At 38.6% G+C, this 23,871-nt stretch overlaps 4 protein-coding genes across 6 annotated transcripts in view; 2 read left to right on the top strand and 2 right to left on the bottom strand.

Moving 5' to 3' along the window:
- Positions 1 to 96: 96 nt before the first annotated feature.
- LOC105266167 (uncharacterized) lies at positions 97 to 902 on the bottom strand. Its single transcript, XM_011304120.1, has 2 exons — positions 500 to 902; positions 97 to 392 (listed from the first exon to the last, which is right to left on the bottom strand). Exons 1-2 carry the CDS (start codon positions 898 to 900, stop codon positions 152 to 154), a joined length of 642 nt encoding a protein of 213 aa, XP_011302422.1. The 5' UTR covers positions 901 to 902; the 3' UTR covers positions 97 to 151.
- Positions 903 to 1,046: 144 nt separating this feature from the next.
- wol (Dolichyl-phosphate beta-glucosyltransferase wollknaeuel) lies at positions 1,047 to 4,167 on the top strand. The gene is made up of 5 exons (XM_011304007.1): positions 1,047 to 1,251; positions 1,559 to 1,733; positions 1,806 to 2,002; positions 2,085 to 2,193; positions 2,336 to 4,167. Exons 1-5 carry the CDS (start codon positions 1,189 to 1,191, stop codon positions 2,776 to 2,778), a joined length of 987 nt encoding a protein of 328 aa, XP_011302309.1. The 5' UTR covers positions 1,047 to 1,188; the 3' UTR covers positions 2,779 to 4,167.
- Positions 4,168 to 4,219: 52 nt separating this feature from the next.
- Atg16 (Autophagy-related 16) overlaps positions 4,220 to 23,871 on the top strand; it is a 182,374-nt gene continuing 162,722 nt past the window's right edge. The window contains exons 1-8 of one of the 2 annotated variants that reach the window (XM_011304039.1): positions 4,220 to 5,452; positions 5,514 to 5,772; positions 6,254 to 6,416; positions 6,655 to 6,743; positions 6,952 to 7,005; positions 9,101 to 9,236; positions 9,348 to 9,453; positions 9,647 to 9,789. In XM_011304039.1, the coding sequence (XP_011302341.1) occupies positions 5,320 to 5,452; positions 5,514 to 5,772; positions 6,254 to 6,416; positions 6,655 to 6,743; positions 6,952 to 7,005; positions 9,101 to 9,236; positions 9,348 to 9,453; positions 9,647 to 9,789 (1,083 nt within the window). In that variant the 5' untranslated portion in view covers positions 4,220 to 5,319. The remainder of the gene's footprint in view (positions 5,453 to 5,513; positions 5,773 to 6,253; positions 6,417 to 6,654; positions 6,744 to 6,951; positions 7,006 to 9,100; positions 9,237 to 9,347; positions 9,454 to 9,646; positions 9,790 to 23,871) is intronic. The other variant, XM_011304046.1, reaches the window with a different exon arrangement.
- neo (neyo) overlaps positions 14,267 to 23,871 on the bottom strand; it is a 123,492-nt gene continuing 113,887 nt past the window's right edge. For both annotated transcript variants that reach the window (XM_011304019.1, XM_011304027.1), the window contains 3 exons: positions 21,897 to 22,233; positions 20,783 to 21,448; positions 14,267 to 19,126 (listed from right to left, as the gene is read on the bottom strand). In XM_011304019.1, coding sequence (XP_011302321.1) covers positions 18,548 to 19,126; positions 20,783 to 21,448; positions 21,897 to 22,233 — 1,582 coding nt within the window. In that variant the 3' untranslated portion in view covers positions 14,267 to 18,547. The remainder of the gene's footprint in view (positions 19,127 to 20,782; positions 21,449 to 21,896; positions 22,234 to 23,871) is intronic.

The following is a 23,871-nucleotide window of genomic DNA, read 5'->3' as shown; positions in this document are numbered from 1 at the left end:
TTTTCGTAGATGAGTGTTATTTATTCAATGGTGGAACCTCGTGATCCTTTCCAGGGGGATAAATAAATGAATGAATAATAATTTGAGATAATGAATGATTCTTTATTTCGATACTTTGGAAAAAATACGAGAGAAAATCTTTTTGATGTTCCTATTTGTCGGAATCTCGTCGCTCTGCCTCTTGGGCTGCTTTGTAATACGCCTTGGACCAAGGCATCAAATCCTGACTACGCAGGTCGTCCCAGTGTCTGATCCAATCGTTAGGACAAATTGTTTGGTAACACTGTTTGAACCAGCTGCAAGCCTCATGCCCTTCTCCGAGGATCTTCTCACACCTGAAGAAGTCTGTGTACATCACGAAACATCTCAAGGTCTGATTTTGCTGTTGAAACCTGACACAAATATAAATCGGTAGAACTGATAGTACAAATCTGATCAAAACTGAAATTATGAATTGTCGATGATGTGGAAATTTGTTTTAATATCGAGATGCGTTCACCTGGGATCTACTCCAACGGTTGGTTTGAACTTGACTTCTGTCTCCTGGGCTTCGCCTCTTTTCTCACAGGGATCCTCATTAGGATTGTCTGTTGATTCTGAAGGATTGGACACCTTTTGCAATCTTTCTGCTGCGGCTTGTTTGTGGGTTTTGGGAGTTCCTGGAACGAACAATCGAAATCTCGGCCTACGAAGAGGCTCTTCTGGAATCTCCGCTGACATTTTCACATTTTCTTCCATGGAATTTGCATTTTTAAAACGCTGAACAGATTGCAGAAACGTCAGATAAACGTCTCGAATATTCAAAACAAAACAATAAATAAGAAAATTAAAATGTCTCTCGTGAATATTCGTTCCCAAGTCGGAATCGATGCTAAAATTATAATATGAGAGGATAGCCATTTGCAAAAAAATTCGGAAAAAAAACTGAGAATAAAATTCTAAATGTTTTGAAAATGTAACAGATTCTAGTATCAAGTAATATTTCAGGGAGATTTTTTGAGAATAGAGTTCAAATATTTGTTTCGAAACTCCCACAATCACCCGGCAAGTGTAAAACTCCTCACATCCACAAGCATGACAGTCCCCTATGTGTAGCAAGTGTTTTCCAAGTGACGTGGAATGAATTTCACAGAATTTTTTGAGTCTACCATATTTATACCTATTTACTACTAAATCTTAAGTTCTACGATGATTTCACTGTTCACTTTGTTTATCAGTCTCCTTGCATTCGTGCTGTTTTCCAGTTTAGCAGTAAGTTTATTTAATCGACAAGGTTATGCTTCATTGTTGTCACATGATTGATCCCTCAATTTCCCTCGTAAAATATCAATTAAATATTCACTGGGGAAATGCAAAATTAATTTCTAATTTTTAAATGACATTTCTAAATCATTTATCGGAATTTGTTTGATTTTTTACGATTAAAAAATATTAGCGACAGTCATTTCCTGGGGCCATCAAATTTTTTATAATCTCTGTTTCCACTGGATTATTATCTAGTCAATATCAATGGTATGAAGAATACAAGATAAACTTTGTGACTTGTCTTGAATTCTAGTTTTGTATATTCTTGTATGCTGTCACATCGCCATACCCCAGGATTTGGAGAGACGAAAATGAAAAATTCTTTATTGATGGAAAAACAGGGAGAAAAGTTCCATTTCCCTCGATTGATGATGAATTCACAGTTAAACTCAGTGTAATTGTTCCAGCGTATAATGAGGAAGAAAGACGTGAGTATTAATACAATAATTAAATCTTCTATTATTTCTATCCTACTCAACACGAATTGCAATGTTTTCCAGTAACTCCGATGTTGGATGAGTGTTTGGACTACCTCGAGACGAGGAAAAAATCCGGCCTAACTTATGAAGTTATAGTCGTAAGTGATGGGAGTACAGACAAAACAGTGCAAGTAGCTCAAAGCTACGCAGAAAAATATGATACTGTGAGAGTCCTAGATCTCGTAAAAAATCGAGGGAAAGGTGGAGCTGTGAGATTAGTGAGTATTGCACTTGTTCCTGTTCAACTGAGTGAGTTGTTTCATCAGAATTAATTTTTCTTTTATTATTTATCTCCTCTAGGGAATGCAGAGTGCCAGAGGATGTTTATTATTATTCGCCGATGCGGATGGTGCAACACAATTCCGGGATATTGAAAAATTAGAAGAAAGTCTCAAAGAAGTATTGAAATGTGAGAACTACTCATTGTATTTCGAATAATGATTTTCTGACTTCCTCCCTAATTTTTTTTTACAAGAAATTAAAATTATTTTAGTTTACTGTTGTTAAAAAATTGTTAATTGTAGTAATCCCATGGAATTTTTCGGTTTCAGTTGATTATACAGAGAATCCACACGAGGCTTCTCTCTCCAATGCAGTAATTTGTGGTTCAAGAGCGCATTTAGAGGAAGAAGCAACAGCGACAAGATCAATTTTCCGATTGATTTTGATGCACGGTTTTCATTTTCTCGTGTGGGTCCTTTGTGTGAGAGGAATTCGCGACACACAATGCGGATTTAAACTTCTCACACGTGAATCCGCGAGGACAATATTTCGAGCTCTGCACGTGGAGCGATGGGCATTCGACGTTGAGATGCTGTATCTCGCCCAGACCCTGAACATTCCTATCAAAGAGATTTGTGTGAATTGGACGGAGATCGAGGGCTCCAAGGTCGTTCCATTCTGGAGTTGGTTGCAAATGGGTAGAGACTTGGGATTGATCTGGCTGAGGTACACCATTGGTGCTTGGAAAATCGACAGGCCTAAGAGACCCTGAGGATCATTGCTGCTATCATTGAAACACATGCACATTCATCAACTCATGATGAACTTTTCTCATTCATTACTCCTGTGAATTTCGGATAAAACCGAAGTAATTAATTGTAAAATCTTTTTTAACGTATGCCGCGAATCAATTGAAATTACTTCTGAATAATTATCTCCTGTGAGAATTATTTTCTGCTTTGGCATATTTCATTTTCCCCATTCTGTTACAATCATTCCTGTTGAAATCCCACAGGATGAATTTCTTGTTAAAGTATTTAACGAGGAAATAAATAATGGGATAAATAAAAATTCTGGATTTTCTAAGAAAAATTCTTCGTACATTTTTTCGGAAAATTTTTGACAGTGACATTCATAGCAGATGGCGCTGCCACGAGAAAAAAAGTGGGGATGACGGGGGTTGGTTGACACGACAGAAAAATCAACAACCAATGGCTCCCCAGTCATAAACCAACTGTCACCATTGGCAGCACCGCAATAAAATAGATAAGCCAAGAAAAGTGAGTGTGACATCCGCTAGTCGGAGGTCTGACAGATTTTGGAGTTGGAATATTTTTTAAATAGAAAATTCGGAGCATTTGCTGGGAGTGACTTTGAGTGCCATAATGCCGGAGGTCAGTGAAACCTGTGACGTACCCAAAAAGATAACAGACTTTTACTGTCACAAAATGAATTACACATTGTTCTGGGGTGGTGACTACTGTATTTCGTGCTCAAAACGTAAATTTATGGATCCGGGGAGGAGTGAGAGACAGGCTGTGGAAATTCATCGGCACTTTTTGATATCGGAGCCGCGACCGAATCAGAGAATTTGTTCCAGTTGTAGACATCCACTGATGTTTGTTTGTCATGCTCAGTACTGTCCAGATTGCTGTGAATTTTACCGGAGAAATACTGAGACACTAGAGTACGAGGACGGATGCGTCGATGTGCCACCGAAGTCTTTGTTATTATCGTGATAAATCAATTACGTCATTTTTTAAGACACTGGTTTTACTGTGAAATGAGCTGGCCACTAGTCTTGTCAGATCGATGATGATTTCAAATTGTGTTAATCCTGTCGCAATTGTAAATCACTAACTCATTCAATTCACTGGGTCCTTAAATTCATGTACCTATGTATCTGCATTTATGTAAGAGATTGTCTTGTCCAATTAATTGTGTAATTTTTTGAAAAATTTACTAGTTTTATTATCGAAGAAACTGGTTATTAGTTTTATTTAACCGATTTATTTATGTTTTCAATTTTTCATCTTATTGCAATGGTAAATCTTCGCCAATCACTGACCATTTATTGTCTCTAGGTTTTTGAATTTAATAATTATGTATCTATGTATCGTCTTATTTTGTTATGAGAACAAATTATATTTTTACAGCTTGATGGAGTATTCAGTAATTTTCATTCCATTTTCATTCCTTCAAAGACCAGTGGATGATTTTTCATTTCGACAATTTGCCAGAAGCTTGAATATTTTTCTCTCTTTGGATGTTCTTTTATCTGGAAATCACGGGGGGCTGGGGAAAAAGTTTGCAGTCCCCTGGGGTTTCAAATAGAGATGAAAATAATTACTGTCAGGTGGACAGACTTCAAGGCCTTCTCTCAGAATCTTCGAATAACCGACAAAAAAAACGTATCTCTCGGCATTTTTCTTTTCATTTGATAGCTTTGAAAATTACGAAAATACAATGGCTTTCAAAATTCGAGTTGACGAAAGTTCTGGGTAAATTTTTCTTTGAAAATTGTGGAGGGCGGGACGCATCCAGGGGTGAGACAACCCCCCTCCCCCCTGCGGCGGGGTTTCGAATGGGGATTAAAGAAGGGATTAAACTTAAGGAAAATCATTGGAATGATTCAAGAATTAGAGAGAGAAATTCTTCATAAAAATTCGTTGTCACATGAAATTTTAATGAATAATTAAATATATTCAGATTTTTGTTACTAAGAAATTCGGATTGACGTGGAGAATTTTTCGAAAGGTCGGATAAATAAAAATCATAAAGATTTCTACGTCGGGTCGGTACAAAAATTTCCTCTCTGGTTATTACCACGAGTCGATAATTGAAAAGAAACAGCAGTTTCCTCATTTCCTCTCAAAAACTCAAATTGCCCCTCCAAAATTCGAAAATCTGTGCTGACAAATATCTGACATCTATCCCCTGCCCTCTCCCCCTTGCCAACCAAACATAACTCTAACACCAGCTGATTACCCCCACCACCGTCCACTGTTTAGAATCGCACCCAGAAATATTGGAGTGCGGTTTGATATGTTGAGGTTAGAGTAGCTCTATTTATCCCAACAATAAACAATAATTTGACATAATTGTCCCTGATTTCCGCATTGACAAGTGACATGTCAAAAGACACCCAGTGATTTATTCTGTGAGTGATGAAAACCGCGTGGTGACAGTGACTCGGGCTAAATCCCTCAATTATCCCGAATCCAACTTTCCAATTTTTTAATCACCCCTCCCCCTCCCACTCCAATTGATTAACAACTCATTTAGCAAACTGAGTAAATAAATAAATGTCGTGATGGCGGGTACTGAGACACCGGATTTAACTTATTCTCCAGGAGCATCGAGGGACTGGAGAAAAAGTATAATATCACAATTGAGAAATCGAAATAGATCGCAAACATACTGCTTCAACGATCTCATATGTTTACGTAAGTTTTTGAATAATTGCAGGTGTCTGGGGATTTTGAGGTTAATTCATATTTGTTGTAGATAACCGGCTGTTCGAGAATGCCAATACTTTGAGGGGTGAGAATTTGCACTTGACAGTTGCCAATGAAAAATTACGGTGTGAGGTTGCCGGTGGTTCTGGCACATCTGGAACTAATGCTGCCTTGGAGGCAAGACTACTGGCACAGGCTGAAGAACTCACAATGCTTCACAAGAGGAGGGGAGAGCATACACAACAGATTGTTGATTTGAATAATAAACTGCAGGAGATGACCAAGGATCTCCTCAGCAAGGAGACTAGGTATCCGTGGAGAAATGCATTTTGTCTATTTGTTGAAAAGTTCATCCAACTTGCTAAGACGAATGATTTTTTTTTACTTGATTTCATCCTTTTACTCTGATTACGCGACAGAAAAAGACCCTGAGAATAAATTCGCGATATCTCTTGGACTCTTGGAGGGGGAAATTAATTTTCAGGGGATAACACCTGCATTTATTCTTAACAAATTCATTGAGGAAAGAATAAGAAACATTTTTTGGAAAAGAAGAATGAAAAATTGGAAAGATTGGAAAGAGATGAAAAAGATAATAACTCATATTTATTCATTACCTGTGCATGTTGATTATGGTTAATCCGGGAGGTTCATCGTGTCCCCAAAGTGTTCCATTTCGGAAGAGTAATGAAAAATTTCTCCCCCTGATGAGTCATCCATTGTCTCTCACGCCTCAGCGGATCCCAAAGAACTTCGTAAAACTGATTAATTCTCGTTTTTTCATCACAGTTTAGCCGAGAGCCTCGAGTCAAATGCATCCTTGCGAGCTGAATTGACAATGTACATGAACAAAGAACGCGAATTAGAAGGCGTTAATCAAATGCTCCGAGACGAGTATCAAGCTCTCCAGCTGGCCTTTGCCTCGTTAGAGGAGAAACTTCGGAAAGTACAAGTAAATTCAATTGAACTCTCTCAACGAAATCAGCAGTTGACTGTGGAAAATAGCCAGATCGAAAACCTTCTAATTATTCGATAAATAAATTCGAAAAGATTTCGATCTCACGACAACAATTTTTGATTTCCCACGAAAACAATGACTCCCTCACTGTTCTATTTTTTTATGATTCAAAACGACAGTTTTTTTTTTCTTCGGAAAAAATAAAAACGATATAATAAAGTCGTAATTTCAGGAAGAGAACCGACAATTGGTGGAGCGTGTGATAAAATGCAAGGCCAAAGACGCTGAGAAAATGAACGAGGAAAACGATAATTTCATGAAGTACGTATGAAAAGTAAATCTGTGTTGGGACTAGCACGTTACGAATTATGGAAGACTCTACTTCAGTAAAGTATAAATAAATAGAGAGTATTCAAATTATTAAGAGGCAGTAATTCGTGGCAGATGATTAATTGATATAATAAATATCTGAATGAGGATTAACATCGCGAGTCAGACACTACACACGAAATCGAAATTTTCATTTCAGCGAGGGTTTTACCAGTCCGACAGCCTTTTTGATGCAAACAATATCGAAATTCGGGTAAGTCCACACGAATAATCAGGCGCGATTTGCTTAATCTAACGCATAATCCATTAATTTTTAACCCGATTATACGTTTGCATCTGACTAAAATCGATTCATCATCATTTGAGCGCTCATTTGACTAAAAATCGTATTTTAATTGGACGTGTCAGGTAATTTGCTCTACATTGGCTGAAAGTAGGGTCTTCCATAGAGGAGTAATGTTCGCTGGTGATCAACGGATTGGGGGTCGATGTCATTAATGCAACATTTTTCGGTGATATAATGGACAAATGGTGGAAGTAAATAAATCAATTTTGTGTTATTATTTTTTAATATATCCGGATATTAGAGGCGCAGGAGACTCCTACGAGCTTTAGATCTCGGCAGATTCCAATAAAGGTTTTTAAATTGATGATTAAAAAATTCAATATCTAATTGTTAATGAAATTATTTAAAAATGAAGTAACAGGTATTTTTGTGGAGTCGCAATTTAAATATTGAAAAAGTTCATTGTGAATATTTATCTACTCACTTTTTTTTCTGGGGATGATTTTATTCATTAATTCTTGTTTTTTGGGAGCGAGAATCTCTTTATGGGATTGGAAACGGTCATATTTAGAGCTCAGAGGAGTCGTCCTTGGAAATTTATCAACCGAAATTCGGATTTTCTGCATGAAAGATTTTCAATTTTTCGTACAACCGCAGATTTCTGAGACAGATTTACCATTCAACAATCACATAATTCACGACAATTCGTCACTGGATATAAAAATCTCTAACCAAAAAAATTTTCAAACTTTAAACTATTCCCACAATTAACCGAGATTTCATGATCGATACGAATGCTTATAGCTGATTGATTTCGAGTTGAGTTGTTGCATGATATTTTTTCGTAAAATCGAATGTTAAACCTTAAGTTGAATGAAAATTATCCAATGAAATATTCATTTTGAATAATTTTAAAGAATTAGATTTTACAGCTTGTGGACATTATAGCACGAATTTCCGAATGGCTTTGAATTTATTAATATCAAACGACTCTCTCAGCATTGAGTAAAAACTATGTTTGACCTTGAATCTTGAAAACGAAAAGAGTTGGTTTCTTTTGGCGTGGACACGTCTTTGTTTCCGATACGGGAGGTTATTTGGGGCTCTCTCTGCAGCAGACAACGCAATCTATCCGATCGTTGACGAACTCAAGTGTAAAGTTGTACTGGAGAAGTCGTAGTCTTCAGGAAACCGAACGAAATGATTTTTCTCCACTGCAATCCATACGCCTTCCGAAGTGGTCCAAGAACTAAAACTCTCCGGTATTGCAGTCCCTTTTGTAAATTGTCGTAATGCCGTGAAAATTTGTGATTGGCGGATAGGCTCATGGTGGGGGGTTAAAAGTTTAGCCTCATGTGATTGGCTCCAATCGCCGCACCAATCACAAATTTTCACCCTTCAACTGAATATTTTAGAAAATTAATTCAGTGGAGGGGCTGTCGTTGAGGTCCGTGCGAGTTGATATATCCCAGGAAATTTTGGGGAAACAGTCATTTACGCGGAGGAGATCGACGGAGACTGACGGGGAGGAACGGAGAGAAGCAGAACAGAGCCGTCTACACCAGAATAGGAGAATCTTGAGGAATAATTCCATTCGAGAATTAAAAAATCTCCAGGTCTCCGGAGAGACCGATCTCGCTGGCTCATTTCGATTCTCCATACAATTCTGGTGGCTTCTCTCTACGATCCGCACGACATTATATCCCTCGGCGAATCATCTATAAAAATTCAATCACGCGGATCGGATCTACATCAATGATACCGGAGATTGAACAGGAATAAAGCAGAACTTTGAGAAACAATTCTATGGAAGAATTAAGAAATCTCAATTTCGCTAGATACAATCGTGTTTGCTTCGCCATACGATATCCTAAGAACCTATGGTTCGCGCGAATTCATATCCCGGAGTAAAACATGAACGACGTGTCCACGTTAAATTTTTCTAGACTGTTAGAAGCCCCTAACAAAGTCTAAAGTTTGGATATTTCCATTTTAAACACTCAAAAGATTGTCTGTGGATTCTATCTGGAGAAATAATTATTGAGTCCCGATTCCTGTTCAGAAAAAGGCAAGCCAAGGTCCAGAAAGACCTTGAGGACGCAGCTAGAGATACCAGGGCAATCAGCCCTGACAGACTCAGCTTGAAAGATGGTCTCGGTATAACAACAGCGGTTCCCTCCAACGTCTACATTAAATTCGTACGTGTTCACGATAAATTAACGATTTACCTAAACATAATCCTCAGAGTTATTACAATTATTTATGTGTTTACGCGGGAGTGCAATTTTGAAAACCGATTAAACTTGCAGAGTGCTCATGATGGAGAGGTTAGTGCTGTTAAGTGGTCTCCAGTAGATAGAATATTAGCAACTGGTGGTGCTGATAGAAAAGTCAAACTGTGGGATATATCCAAAGGTAAAAATTCTTTCATTTTAAATCTCTCCCCCTCTGGGTTTCAATTATCACAATCGAATCACAATATTATTAAATTTGCATTCTTTGGAGGATTATTTTTTTAAGTTCAATCATTTGACTTCAGACTTTTACAAATTATTCGGGATATTAACACGCGAATATTTATTCAAGTTGCGATGTTATTTTTGTGCAGGATCGTACGAGAGCAAGGGGATGCTTGTGGGAAGCAATGCTAGTGTTATGTCTGTGGATTTCGACTCAACTGGAACGTTAATCCTTGGAGCTTCTAATGATTTTGCCAGTCGCGTGTGGTCTGTCAACGATCTGCGGTTAAGGGTGAGTGAATTTTAATAATACTTTTAAATATCCACACAACCCGCAAAAGTAAAAGACACTACAATCACTAATTTCTATGCAACTATACTAAAAATTAAACAAAATTTTGATCTGCTAGCTTTATCAATCGAGTCCTTATTTAAAAAATCGCTGTCACTTCGAGTCAGCTAACACTGTCAGCTCTCTAAGTCCTATTCCTATTCTTTCTTTTAAAATAATTAATAAGAATAGAGGAGCAATAATTTGAATAGTAGTGTTAGAAATATGATTACATAGTTAATTAGAAAGTTATGAATTGATAGATTAATGATAATTCTATTTGAATTGAAAAGTAAGCACATCAAAAAAATGAAAATAAAAATAATGAATGCTGAAAATCTCACAACCAATCGGTTATTTCGTCTCGGGGCACCTCTGCCAATAAGATAGACGTAACGACTCCCTTGTGCCACGAAAAAACATTTGGCAGGAGTTTGGAAAATGTTTTTTTTCTTCCCTCATCTATTTTTCTCCCACCCTCGAACTCTCTCGAGGAAATTCTAGCTCGACAGGTACTCGATACAAGTCTCTAGGTATTTTAATCCCCCCAGGTCAAATCGTATTCGTGATTTGCCATTCGTTAGCGTGACGAAGATTTGCATGCATTCCTCTTGAAACAATTTCGAAAAAAGCACTAGGATGAAATGGGAATAGGGTCAAATAGAGTAGGCGATTGCTCTGGGGCATGTGAGGGCACGGATTTGCTTGTTCATTCATTGGTTGTTTGTGTTCCAGTGAGCGGCTTTTGTTGTTATTTGTTGGCAAAAGAATATATTTCGTTTTGTTCTTTCGTTAAATTTGTTTTTTTTTCTCCATTTAGTAATTGCCCAGAACTTATTGGCGTTCCATCCGACCAAAAGGCCGAACTACTTCTCTTTCATCTCAAAATTGTCAAAAACGAATTTTCCGCGGTCTAATTGAAATCATCAAAATTAATTAAGTAAATTTAAAGAGTTATATAGGTTCTGAAAAATTTAATAAGTTCTGGACAAAATATTCTTTTCATTTTTAATTTTTTTTCATCGACATCTCTCAGTGGATGATTATAAAGTATTTTCGCAGAAAATCCTGAGCGAAAAATTTGCGTAATTACAAAGGGCCCATTGAGAGCCCAGAAAAAAAAGAGTGCTGAAATAGCTGAAGCAGTTTTTGCATCATGTTTTTATTGTTCATGTACTTGTACATTGAGGGGTGGGAGGGATCGAATTAGTGTGCCAGAACGTGTAGTAATTTGATATTATACTTGGCGTGAGGACAACGCATTCAAATGTAACCACGCGCTGCCAGTGACGGTTTTAATATATAAACCTGCTGTTATATGGAAATATATGCATGTTTTTGCTAGGTTTCCTCTCCGATCTCGCAATTCCAGTTGGCCCTCCCCTTTCCAGGGGGTACGCATTGTTTTTCCACCCCAACCCCTCACCAGAGACCACTCCAACCCTCACTTTGTACTTCATCCTTCTCTATTTTCCACTGATGTATCTTATTGAGTTATGCAAGTTAATTTGAATACTCAGTTAGAGTTCACGAGCTCGTTATCAGTTCAACGTGGAGGGCGCATTGTATCATCAAACAATTACCAAAACATTTTCAACCCTCGAATTACATTTGTACATTTTTGCTGTTACTTCGAAAACAAGGGATTCGTTTGAATAGGGGACGTGCCATTTTGTCGTGTTTATACTTCTCCAGGGTGATTCATTTGACGGATTTTGAGGGAAAATATATGAGAAAATGGTATAAATGAATTTTGTTTGATGAATTCAGGATTTGTTCACTGGGGACAATAGTATCGGACAGAGGGAATTTACTTTGGGGACGTGCTTTGACGTTGGTACATCACTCTGGATTAATTGTCAAATATTTGGACGTGCTTTTTTTTTAGAATGAGTAGTTTTATTTGTTTGATGATCGGAATGAGCAACGGATTGATATACCAAAATAAATTGTTGGTTAAAAACCCAGAAATTATACCAGGAGGAATTTAATTTCATTTGTTTAAATGGAAGTGGAATTTTTCAGGGGAATTTTAGTCCGTGCCGTTTGTAGATAATTCTATGGGGAATTTTATACTCCACAAAAGAAAATTATGAGACCACTCATTCCGCGGATAATCGCGAAATTAGTGAAGAACACGAAGGTATAATTTATCCCTTTCTTCCCTCCGTCAAATTGCTACGTGGAAAAAAAATTCGGCTGGGGGTTAAATTTTATGCAACTGTATAGTTGAAGTCCATGATCATATATCGGAGAGACAGGGCCAGCCCTGCAGCTGAACGTGATATGGAAACTAACGAGGGACTTTAATAATTTAAAGTTTCGGGTTAATTACCTCACCAAGGCAGTAACTAACAAGTCTCTTGCCGATGCCAGAAACCCCTCACCCCCTCTTCTGCAGTACTTTACTTCAAATTCTTGCAGTGCATCCTTATGGCCGATCTATCGTCCAAAATCTCATTATACCTCATCACGTAATCCTCCCTTCTTGCCGTTCTCAAAGTGCAAGACCAAAAAAAAAGTGATTCATTGATTAACTGTATTACGTCAGTCGTGTCCTCGTTCTTTTCTTTAATTTCGAATGAAACCACTGCGGTAGATGAAAAAAAATTTTAATTAGTCCGCGGTGACTGACGTCTCAGGATATCACAATATCGTTAACAGAGACAGAATTAAATCTTTCTAAATTCAATCTAAATCTAGACAATGGACAATTTTTCCGAGGCGTCGTGACGGTATTTTTGTGTCGTTAATTGACTTTAGACTTTACGATAAATCTTCTCGTTTTTTTTTTCAACAGAATTCACTTTTATTTTCGACACGCGTAAAGATATCGATGGCTCGTCACTGAATTACAATAAAATATATTGATTAATTAACAAGAAAAGTTTCGTGCAATTTGTTAATAATTTTTTTTACCACCAGTATTTGAATTATAAAGTAAATAAATTATCGAAGCGAATTTGCAAGTCTTGAAGAATGTATTCATGTAGGTCGTCATGTAGAAGAAATGAGAAGATATCGATTTTATTCCTGACAAATGAACATATTTCATATTTTGAAGCCCAACACGAAGAAATGCCCAATCATGTTACCAAAGCAAAACCGCTTACCGTTAATCAACTGCATCAGGCAGGTCTCCACTTTCCTCGCTATCAATTTCGTCTTTCGTTACTTCCGCTCTCGTTCTCTTAGTAGCTTTAGCTTTCTGAGCCCTCATCTTTGCTGGACGAACGTCGATACCAAAACCCTACAACATCGATACCCATTATTGAATATCCAAGTCACCAGACAAGTTGAAATTTCAATAAGAATCTCTACGTAAAGCCCGAAAAGTCCATCGTCGCACTCAACATGTTCACTCAGACATTTCTGTACTTGTGGAATTAAAGTCTCCAAAGAATACGAGGTCTAGTCGTCTAAAAAGTTCTTCATGTCTTTCCTCAAACTGAATTGCATTTCTTAACAATTAATTCTCCTGCATCCGTTTTGGAATCAGAAAGGTGAATTCTTTTTGTGGCGTGCCACCACAAAATTATCGCATCCAGTTCTGACCGCAGTAACATCTTTTTCATCATGTCGACTTCCGTTTGTCCGTCAGTCCCTCCCCGATTAGCTGTACATTCTTCATTATAGCTCTCCGCCCAAACCAAATACTCTCTTTTTCGTTCAGACGATCACAAGAACTCACCACCAAATCGAGGAGTCTGTTACTCCGCTTGCTCATCAATGTAGCAAGTCCAGTAACAGCTTCTTTTCTTCAACGTTACATCGCCAGACACAGTGAACTCTCAAGTTGAATTAACCGATTCCAAACTCTTCCGTTTTTCCATTCTCATTGCGCTTCTTGTGGGACTTGGTTGACTGCAGTGACAATCTTGTGATTGGACGAAACTCGTTGGGAGAATCCGTTAGATTTGCTGGTGAGGGCATTTATAGCCTTGACACTCAGTACCAAAGATCGTCTGACGGAGATGAAATGCTACCTCCCATGAACTTTCATCCTTCTTGCATTACAATTGCCCTTGCAATTTTCCTCGTTCCATGTTGATTTTATCCTGAAATCTAGATCAACGAAAGAAGTCGATGCTGATGTCAGTCCTTGAGGACGAGCCATTGATGTGCATCGAGCACAAGAAATCGATTATTCGGTGTTCGTTTCTTTGGGCTGACTTTGATGGGATCATTGTCAGCTGGTTCGTTCCGTATTCTGCTGATGATGAGTTGAGAATTTTTTTTATCTCCTTCACATCAAGAAAATGTGACAATTTATTTTGAAGAATTGAAATATATTCTAATCGATTTTCGCTTCAAATTTTATTTGACGAAAATGATATTTTTTTCGAGGATTTAATTGAAGTGGAGGATTGAGGAAAAAATCGGGGATCGGGGTGAAAAAAATGAATAAACAAAGAATATTTTCACGAAATGAGTTTATTTCTCTGGAATACAACTTCTGTACAATCTCCAATTACCGAAAATCGTGAATTGCATCGAGAAACCCATTCGCAAAAAAAAAGACAGTAAGAAAAGTGTCTGAAGAAATAAGTAAAAAATAGAAGACTCGGCATTCGCCATTTCGGCCATAATTTTCCCTCCACTATCATTCATCTCGATATTACTAATAATAATGAATATTCATTGAATATTTTTCTTGCATTTATCGTGACCGAACTATACGAGTTAAAAAAAAAATTCAAGAGAGCTGAGTTTTTTCAGCGGACGAGCAACGGTGGATGATGGGATTTGAGAGGAAAAGTGGTGAATAGGAATGAGGATGAGGGCGGGGAATATTGAAAGAAAACAATGAGCTTTAAGTAGGATCAGGCACACGCGAGAGGAATTTATAATTGCAAGTGTGACAGACGATATTCAAACTAGACAAAACGGGAGGCGAAAAATACAATAAATAAAAAAAAAAATGAGAAAACGATAAAAAAATCACGTTTTTTCGCTTTCATATTTTTTGGTGCGAACACATGAAAACTCGACAGTCGGGTAAGCTCTGTACGTGACTGTATACCTCGGGATTTCGCGATGGCAATTAATCCCCCGTTTGAGATAAAAAATGGGGGAGGGTATGTAAAAAAAAATTACGCACTGAGAACATGGCGGGGGATTTGCCGAGGTAAAACAACGTATTTTAATGATGTAAAAAAAGGGTAAATAATGAGCTGTAAGACAAGTGATTGAGGATATATACGTGTCATGGTACAGAGTAGACTCGAAATCATGTCGTGATTACACGTAAGTCCCGTGTATGGGCGCACCTCGGGCTCGAGGACAAGCACGTACGGACGTTGAAGATCCGTCAGGGATAGGCAAACCTTTGGGTCGTCCTCGAGCCCAATTTAACACTTTTAACTGCACCTTTTTAAATCATCCACGGAGAAAAATATATACTTGATTCAAGTACGTTAAGTTTCAAATAAGTACTCGAAATCAGTATATTAATGTACTCAATTCAAGTATATAAGTTGTACTCAAAATGGAACATCTTCAAAACCATCACTAATTTTTTAATTTGAAGATTTTGAGCTTTAAAATAAGAAAAAAAAATCACTCGATATTATTCTCACCGAAATGAACATAGTATAAAGTACACTTGAATTAAGTACAAAATATACTTCGAGTACACATTTTTACCGTGCACCCTTCAGCGTTAAGAATAAACCATTAATTAAACGGTTATCTGATAATGCGCTCTAATGTTAAAACTAACAAGTGCAATGGCAATCTCCATTGAGTTATGCTTGAACCGTTGAAACAATTGAGTTCAATTAACTCGATGAAAAGTGCTTCACGCATATGTATCTGAAAAATAACACTGAGAGATGAATATATTTCAACCCAAGGATTGACTCCTCAACATTACAAGTCCACCAATTTGATTATCATTTATTTATCCTTTATTTCCACTACGTCAAATAATTTGAAGCAACAATAATAACAATTTGAAATACTTTCATCTGGTGAAAACACAAAAGAACTTCATATCCCCGTCAAAAATATATTTGTCCTCAGTGCAAAATTCAGTGGTATAAATTTAAAATTGACAGGAGTCCACTGTAACTATCATCCGTCTCTCCATTAATTATCTCTTTAATAATAATCTTTTAAATCTCGTACCCTCGCACCACGAAGCTTTTTTGTACGCACATTAAATCCTAGACCTTACGATTACGAAGAAAAAAAAAAATACGGATTAATTTCTCCCCTCGTCGGCAATTCGTTAATAATAATATCATTCCCTCTCCAGTCCTGACAACAATTCCCGGAGGGGTAGCACCCAAAACCCGTCAAAATTTTCATTGAAAACACCTGAACCAGCATTTTGCATCGCTGTACGGTTTAACTGACTCGTTCATTTATTTGGAATACGAGTTGAGTCAATATATGCCAGGATAAAACAAACGATAAACGTGGAAGCCGGTGGGGTTGTGGGTGGTCTGAGAGGGTTGAGGGGTGAGTTTTACTCGGTAATTGTATAATCCCTCCACTACCATTTGTTCTGTTTGTCTTCAACGAGTGTATTCTAATCTTCAAGTTTCTCAATTAAATTGATGCTACGTGAGAGCAATGTTTGACTTGTCGACAAACCCCCCCGCCCACCCCCTCGATTACACATTTAGCCCCCTCTTGGTGCGATTCCCCTAGAATTTCTGAGAGAGAATGATCCAACCACTGGAATGTCGATATCAAAAGCGGTTTGATTTTTTATTATTTATTTTCTTACGTCCGACTTATTTGATCTCGTTTTCATTTTTTTTTTACTTTTAACGGTAGAATACTTTGAATCCGCGCATTCCTCTAGATCTTTTTCTTAAAGAGGATAAAGCTACGAGAGGCGGTGGGTAATGGGCCGTTTCGAAGAGTGAGGGAAACGATGGAAACGTTTATCGCGCGATCGCGTGTGAATCTTCTCGGAAGCACGATTTACCCCCTCACCCCCTCCCCCATCACGTAAAGACTTTTATTATATATATAATAGGTATGTACGATGTTGCCTGCTCTCTGCACCATCCATACATATTACTTTTATCTATATTTTAACTCTAGGATCTTTTTTTCTCTCTCTCATAATTTTACCTCTTTATTTTCTGGGCGGATGGGTTGACGAAGGGCTATATCTGTATTTTCCTCAACTCCCGACCCTTTACCGTCTACCCACTGAGCCCGTTAATTAAAGGACTACCAGCCCAAAATAATTATGATCCTCGGGTGGAAATTGCACTTTTACCCGGTACCTCATACCGAAATGTAGAGAAAATGGAACTCGCACCGTCGACGAGAAACTATCGAGAGCCTACTTCCTTTCATTCAACATCATCCCCTCGTACCCTCAACCCCCAGGTCCTCCTCACACTCGCATCTTACGGTGGGTGCAACTTTTTAATTATCCCAACCGACATTTTTTTTTATTGCAACTCTTCAGGAATCCAAAGGGTGTAATTCAGTTTTTCATCATTACGTTTTTATTTGAGATATATTTTTTTGAATCGCGTGATGAACGACTCGAGGAACATGGAGATGTGAATCCAGTGAAAAATACTCGTATTTTCTCAGATTTGCCTCTTCAGATGCGATAATTATCTCGACAAAGATGTCGAGTGTCAAATTCAACGTTTCATTTGTGACTCGATTTAAATTGATAATTGAAAAAAAATTGCACTTGAGTACTTCGGAGGGTGTAACGACTTTCACAATTACGTATCTAATGTATTAAAATGTATAACTCATGAGGAAAAGACTGAGAGACGACAACTGAAATCAGAGACTAACGACTGGAAGCGAATATCATTTCAGCAGCAAAGCGATGAAGTCCGACGAGTTTGACACGTCAATCAATAGTTCTCGCAATCACCACTTTACTGCTGATGTCAATATAAAAAATAATAATAATATAAAAATGTAATTATCTAGCGTGAGTCTCATGACTTCATTCCATCATAATCAGCACACATATCGCAGGGTTATCGACAGTGGAGCCCTGACAATGAACAAAGTCGACAGTATTCAATATCACTGCCCTGCATAATGAAAAAGAAAAAAAAAACCATTCATCGATAAATCGTAAAGTGAGCATAAGCCTTGAAACGAGTTTAAATTGTTGAACCAGGTCAAGCGGTTCGTCACATTGGGTGTTACTGGGTGGAACTCAAGCGCAATGATGATCCAGCTCGACCTGAATTAAACTCCAGCCTCGGTTAAAAATAAAAAAAAAAATTATAAAAAAAAAGTAAAATAACTAAATGAGTCGTTAGTGGTTCCACCGTAGCGTCCGCCATGTGATAATGCACGTGTACACAAATGGGTGATGTACAGGCGCATTATCTGGACAATTTCAACTGCTGCCCCTGGTCTGGTGACACTGGGGGCAGTAGCCGAGTTCATGCCCACTTCACTTCGCTTAACAAAGTGATTATGAAAAAAAAAAAAGATGTACCAGCCGATTGTACACACGGAGAGAAATATCCACGAATACTATGGAGATTTAACTAGGACTGAGCACTGATAATCGGTATCAGATCGCAATGCTCGAATCGTACCGGTTAAATTTACCGCGATTGTCGTATGAATTTTAAAATGGAAATATCTCACCGCGTCGAAGGCACGATAGATTTGAAATGATCCAGCGAAATGGTTATTAGAACGATAGCTATCGCAAAAATTTAAGTGTCATTCTTCATGTTTCGTTACTTCCTCACTCTCTCTCTGTTTAAAAACGCCTCGAGTAACCAGCGTCGTATAACTTACAGAGGCTGTCAGCACGACTCGGTAAACCCGTATGCATAGCACCTGGTACTGACACCGATACCGAAAGTGCCTCCTGGTGTTTTAATATCTGCTTGCGTCTTTGCCATGTAAATGTCCACGCAGCAATAATGATTATCTGTGCAACAATGAATACAGCTCCAGCTATAATAGCTTCAGCAACATTAACGCATAATCCATAACGTCCGTTCAAATCAACAATATCATCACCCTCGACACCGTAAACGCTGTCATGTGGCATCGATGTACGATTGTCGGACAATTTATCGGATCTTTCGAAGCCAAATTTATCGGTTATCTGGATTGATTGAACGAGGAGAAGATCCTCCCGCGATGTTTGAGTTGTTGTGTGACGTCTGCGACGACGACGACCAAAGCTTATCACCGATCTAAGTTCACCGGTTGATTCTTCCTGGTCGCATTGTACTGGCTCACAGCTTGGCATACAGGGAGTCACCAGAGCGCGGAATTGCACTACCTCCGAGCTTGGGAATTTGAAGGCGTCGAAGTGTGATAACAGAATCTGCAAAAACCATTTTTAGCCGTTAGTTCAAGCCGTTGGGTAATAAGCTACATTGTTGATTATCACTCATGTAGACAGCCCTGAATTTCAATTTAAGGTTCAGTTAGCTTTTATCATTCGGCGGTAAACCAACTCATTTGATTAATTATTTTTTTTCATAATGAAGGGGTTCGTGAGAACGCGTTGAAGGATCGTAATTATGGGACATTTTATGTATTCTGAGTAACATCCTTCGATATTTTATAAACGGGATCATCAACGGGATAATTTCAGCTCATATATGGACTATGACTTCGTGGTTGACTTGATTCTTCTCGAGAACTACCGCAGTATGTGATGATAGAATTTGTTAATGATTTCTGGACTTGGAGCTTTAGTGAGGAAATAGAACATTCGTTTATCTGATGTACTCTGAGTTTCAATTTAAGGTTCAGTTACTTTCTAGTGTCGGCTATTAAATACCGCCAAAGCATCTAATTTGGTTAATTGTTATTTCAAGTAATTTTTTTTTACAATGAATAGGCTTATGAAAATAAGTCGAGAGACTGTTCCTGTGGGACTTTTTATGAATCCTAAAGAACGTCCTTCGACATTCTTTCATAAACGGGATCATCACAGGATAATTACAGTTAATGGACAATGATTTCGTGCTTGAATCCTCTTGCGTCCACAATATGTGATAATCTGCCGAAGATTTCTAGCTTTAGGCGAAGCTATCGTGAAGCTGAATATTCATTTGAGGAATGTACTCTGAATTTCAATCTAAGGTTCAGTTACTTCTGCGGTGATTACAAAACACCGCCAAAGCGTCTAATTTGGTTAATTGTTATTTATTTTTTTATATGAACAGGTTTATGAAAATGAGTGGAGAGGCCGCTCTCGTGGAAAATTTTATGAATCTTGAAAAACATCTTCCGACATTCTTCCATAAACGCGATCATCCAAGACTTAATTGCGGCTAATGAACAATGATTTCGTGCTCGAACTTGATTCCCCCGCGAGTAGCACAGCGTATGATAAGAGAACCTGTCGAAGATTTCTAGTCATTAGGTGAAACCGTAAGGGAGTAAATCTAGTTCATTGTAGATAATCATTCGTGCAGAGTATTTTAAATTTTAATCTAAAGTTCAGTTACTCCAGTGATAATTAGCAACAGCGTAGAAATACCCGGATAATTGTTGAATTATTATAATAATGAGAAGCTTTCCAAGAGAATTTCACCGGCCTTTCACAACCTTCAAAAATCTATCCCTCGATATTCTTCCACGAGTCTTGATCGCCTGAATAATTACGCGTAATGAATCATGATATCACGTTTGACTTCTTGCAAAACACTTTGTAACACAATTTCCTGATGCCATAAAATAGAGTCTCGAGATGATGAGAATTAATGAAGGAAATGCGTGATGAGTTAGTCCTTCAATCCTAAACTTCCTCCCAACAAGTCCTGGAATCCAGTAAATTTGACTTACATCATCATGTACTTTCCATCATTAAACATCCTCGAAACCCGCCCCACCAGTTTTCATTTACAATTCCGTACGCCCGTACCCCTCATTTAGAAAAAAAATGTTAATTCCCGTGATCGTAAACTTTGAATATGCGATAACGTGTCCAGCGAGTTGTTGGAGCAACTCATTGACAATGATATCTCACCTTTCCGGTATTACTGGATTTGTAGAGTGGACCCATGATAAGATGATCAGTTGGACAGCCTTCTGAATCAATGAGAACGATTTCATTCGAGTCAATGCCATCCATGGCAACAAGTTCACGTACAAATATCTCGTATGGGCTATTTGGATCGAGAATTTGGAATTTGAGAGCGAGAGGATCGCCAACCTCAGCGGATGGCATACCCTCGTGACCATCACGATCTGTTATCTTCATTGCAACATTTGGTGAATCAACGATCACCTCCTCACTGAGTGCTGGTGTTATATCACCTTGAACACCAAGGTCAACCTCATTTGACACTGTCTTGTTGGTCAAGTCGTATTGACATGTCACTGCCAGTCCCAAATCCGAACTAGTGACTATTGTGTCGTGATGCTGAATCACAACATCGTTGAGGTATCTTCCAAGTCCTTGCTGTTTGACATTACACTCCAAATCGTCGTACGCCATTTTGAGCTCAAACTCGAGTGCTCCTTTGATATCCTGTACACATGAGTTTGGTGAGCCCTTGGCGTATACCTTGCCGTTAAACAGTTTGCTGGTTTGTATTCTGGCCACCATGTCACCAGCTCGACAATCGATGGTTACGTTGTAGCACGAGCTCAGTTCATATGTTGACGCCTCGGGTACGTCTAAGTACGGTTCCTGGTGGTGATAAATTATTCCATGAATTAATTACACTTGGAAATTGTGGGTTAACCGTTTGTAATTGAACTTGAAGATTGTTCTGATGATCGTTACATGATCGGTCAATCAGACCGGATGAATGGTCACGGTTGAAATATGTACTTGATTCAAGGATAATGACGAAGACGAATTTTAGAGGAAGAAAATTACTAGAACCGTTCAATGTTGATCATTACTTCAATTGTCAACTTCGGTTCTTTATGCAAATGAGAATCTTTGTGTTTGTGTGAATAGCCAAGTGCGGAGGGGAGATGCTAGAGAGAAAATACTAATTTGACTTGAATATTGAAACGTGGTAGATCTACGAGTGACAGATTTCCTCTGTCATCTCCATATTTACATTCGTAATAAACTCATCTGTTGTTGAAAAAGAATTTGCAACTGAATGAGGCCAAAGTCTATTCACCTGGATGTCTGACAGCGTTGCTCTTGAGTGATGACTCAGTCTGCATACCATATCCCCGGTGTCACCGTAGTCGTAGGAGTGACAACGGAACGGTGAATTGAGGCAGAGCTCCCGGCACTCCTCCAACGTGGCAATGTCCTGGTAAACAGAATCAACTGTCTTCAGTATGCGACCAGTGAGCTTTTTGAATTCGCAGAGTTTGACAGGCTCGTCGACGCAGTGATTCTCCAGAAAATCGAAGTCCTTTGAGACCTGGAGGGCATTTGAACCCGCCATTGTCAGTCTGTCCATGTCCGATAATTCGCATACTTTCGTGACATTCGCGTAATTCGCAGATCTGAAACCAGAAAAGTTGGGAAAATTCAAATTTAGGAATTTATTCCAGCGGTTTTATCGTTTGAACTTCTCAGGTATCGATTTACGATATCAGACCATTTCAAATAATTTTTTATAAAACTTAAGTAATTAGAATTTCTCCCAGATAGTATTCTCCTTCTTATTAAAATTATCGAAGTGAAGTCATCCTATTTTGCCCCTGATATCGCAGCTCCCGAGTCCCCATAAATTCTCATATAAAATCGCATCGTCACATCCACCGGTATCCCCCAAAAATCAGGAGAACCCCAGAAAGAGGGCACCGTCATGCATCATCTTCCCTCAACCGTGATCAATCTTGTTGTCGTTAATTTATCGTCGCGGAAGTTTCTCCAACGCCCGCCGGCGTAGTTACCATACAGGTGTAACCTACCTCATATATTGAACATTACATACCTCCACCGAACTACCAGTGCAATAAACTTTAAACTCGAATGATTAACCGCGAGGTCTCCAATGCGGGTAATCTGTTTACGACTATTTTTCCTCCTACCGGTAATTATTATTATCAACTTTGTTTGCCTTACATTTTCATTAACTCTTCCTTTCCCTCTCTCTCTCTCTGGTCTCCCATCTTGCCACCCCCTCTGCCCTTCACACCCCGACTTCCCCTACTTCCCCCACTTTCCCTTCACCGCCACAACTTTTCTATCTAATTTCGTTTCACTCTCTATTCGTCGTGGAAAAATTGTTATATTGAATTTCCACCGAGTTTCCCTCGCAAACTGCATTTATTTATTCGTCCCTCGAGGGGTCAAAGGAGAGGGGGGCAAAGAGGGGGGCACGGTGGAAATGCGTTTGTGTCGTCTTTTCTCATTTAAACATGTTTTTACCCGACCGCAGAAGGTGAATCGAGTTGACTCACTACGCGCAGATGGATGTTGACGCCTTTCGAATAAATTCAATTGAACTTGCTGTACAGAGGGGCAAGGGGGGGGGGGGGGCACAGTCGCCTTAGAAGTGCACTCATGACATTAGAAAACGAGGGGTGAGGTTTCCCTTCTTTTAATTCCCATTAAATAAAGCAGACAAAATAAAATTGTATATAAATGCTTTCACAATTTCATTCAGCCTCGTCTAATTAATGACTGCAAGGCGACATTTAATTGTTTTGTATGTCGTCTTGGATGAGGGGCCGAGGGGGGAATTGAAATAGGGAAGAGAAGTACTTCCGCAGAGGATTCCACGGTATCCACGATAAAGCCCTCTGATTTGCTCCCCCTCCCCTACCTCTTTTTTTTCCCTCAATTTCCCCTGATTCCCCCCGCAGCCCCCTTCACCGCACGGGACAAAAGATACCTCATTTCTTTCTCTCTTTCTTTCTCAACGAAGGAACTTAGTGTAAACCTCGGGGGAAATTTTAACCTCTCCAGCAGATGTTAAATGCGAAGTTAACTTCAACGTTGCGACCACCACAGTTAACCCCCCCGTTGCCCCTCGCTCCCCAGTTCTTCTTTTATTTTTTATTCCGCCTGAATTCCTCTTGATTTATTTTATTTCATTTTTATATTACTTGCACCTAGCGCTATTGGTCCTTGTGTCTTTTTTATTCCATCTACTTGAGCTATTTTCAACAAAATGGCGGCGCGTGGCTTGGGGG

Source organism: Fopius arisanus, unplaced genomic scaffold, assembly GCF_000806365.1.
Source record: "Fopius arisanus strain USDA-PBARC FA_bdor unplaced genomic scaffold, ASM80636v1 scaffold00002, whole genome shotgun sequence".
NCBI lineage: Eukaryota > Metazoa > Arthropoda > Insecta > Hymenoptera > Braconidae > Fopius > Fopius arisanus.
This window is presented reverse-complemented; position numbering and strand designations above follow the sequence as displayed.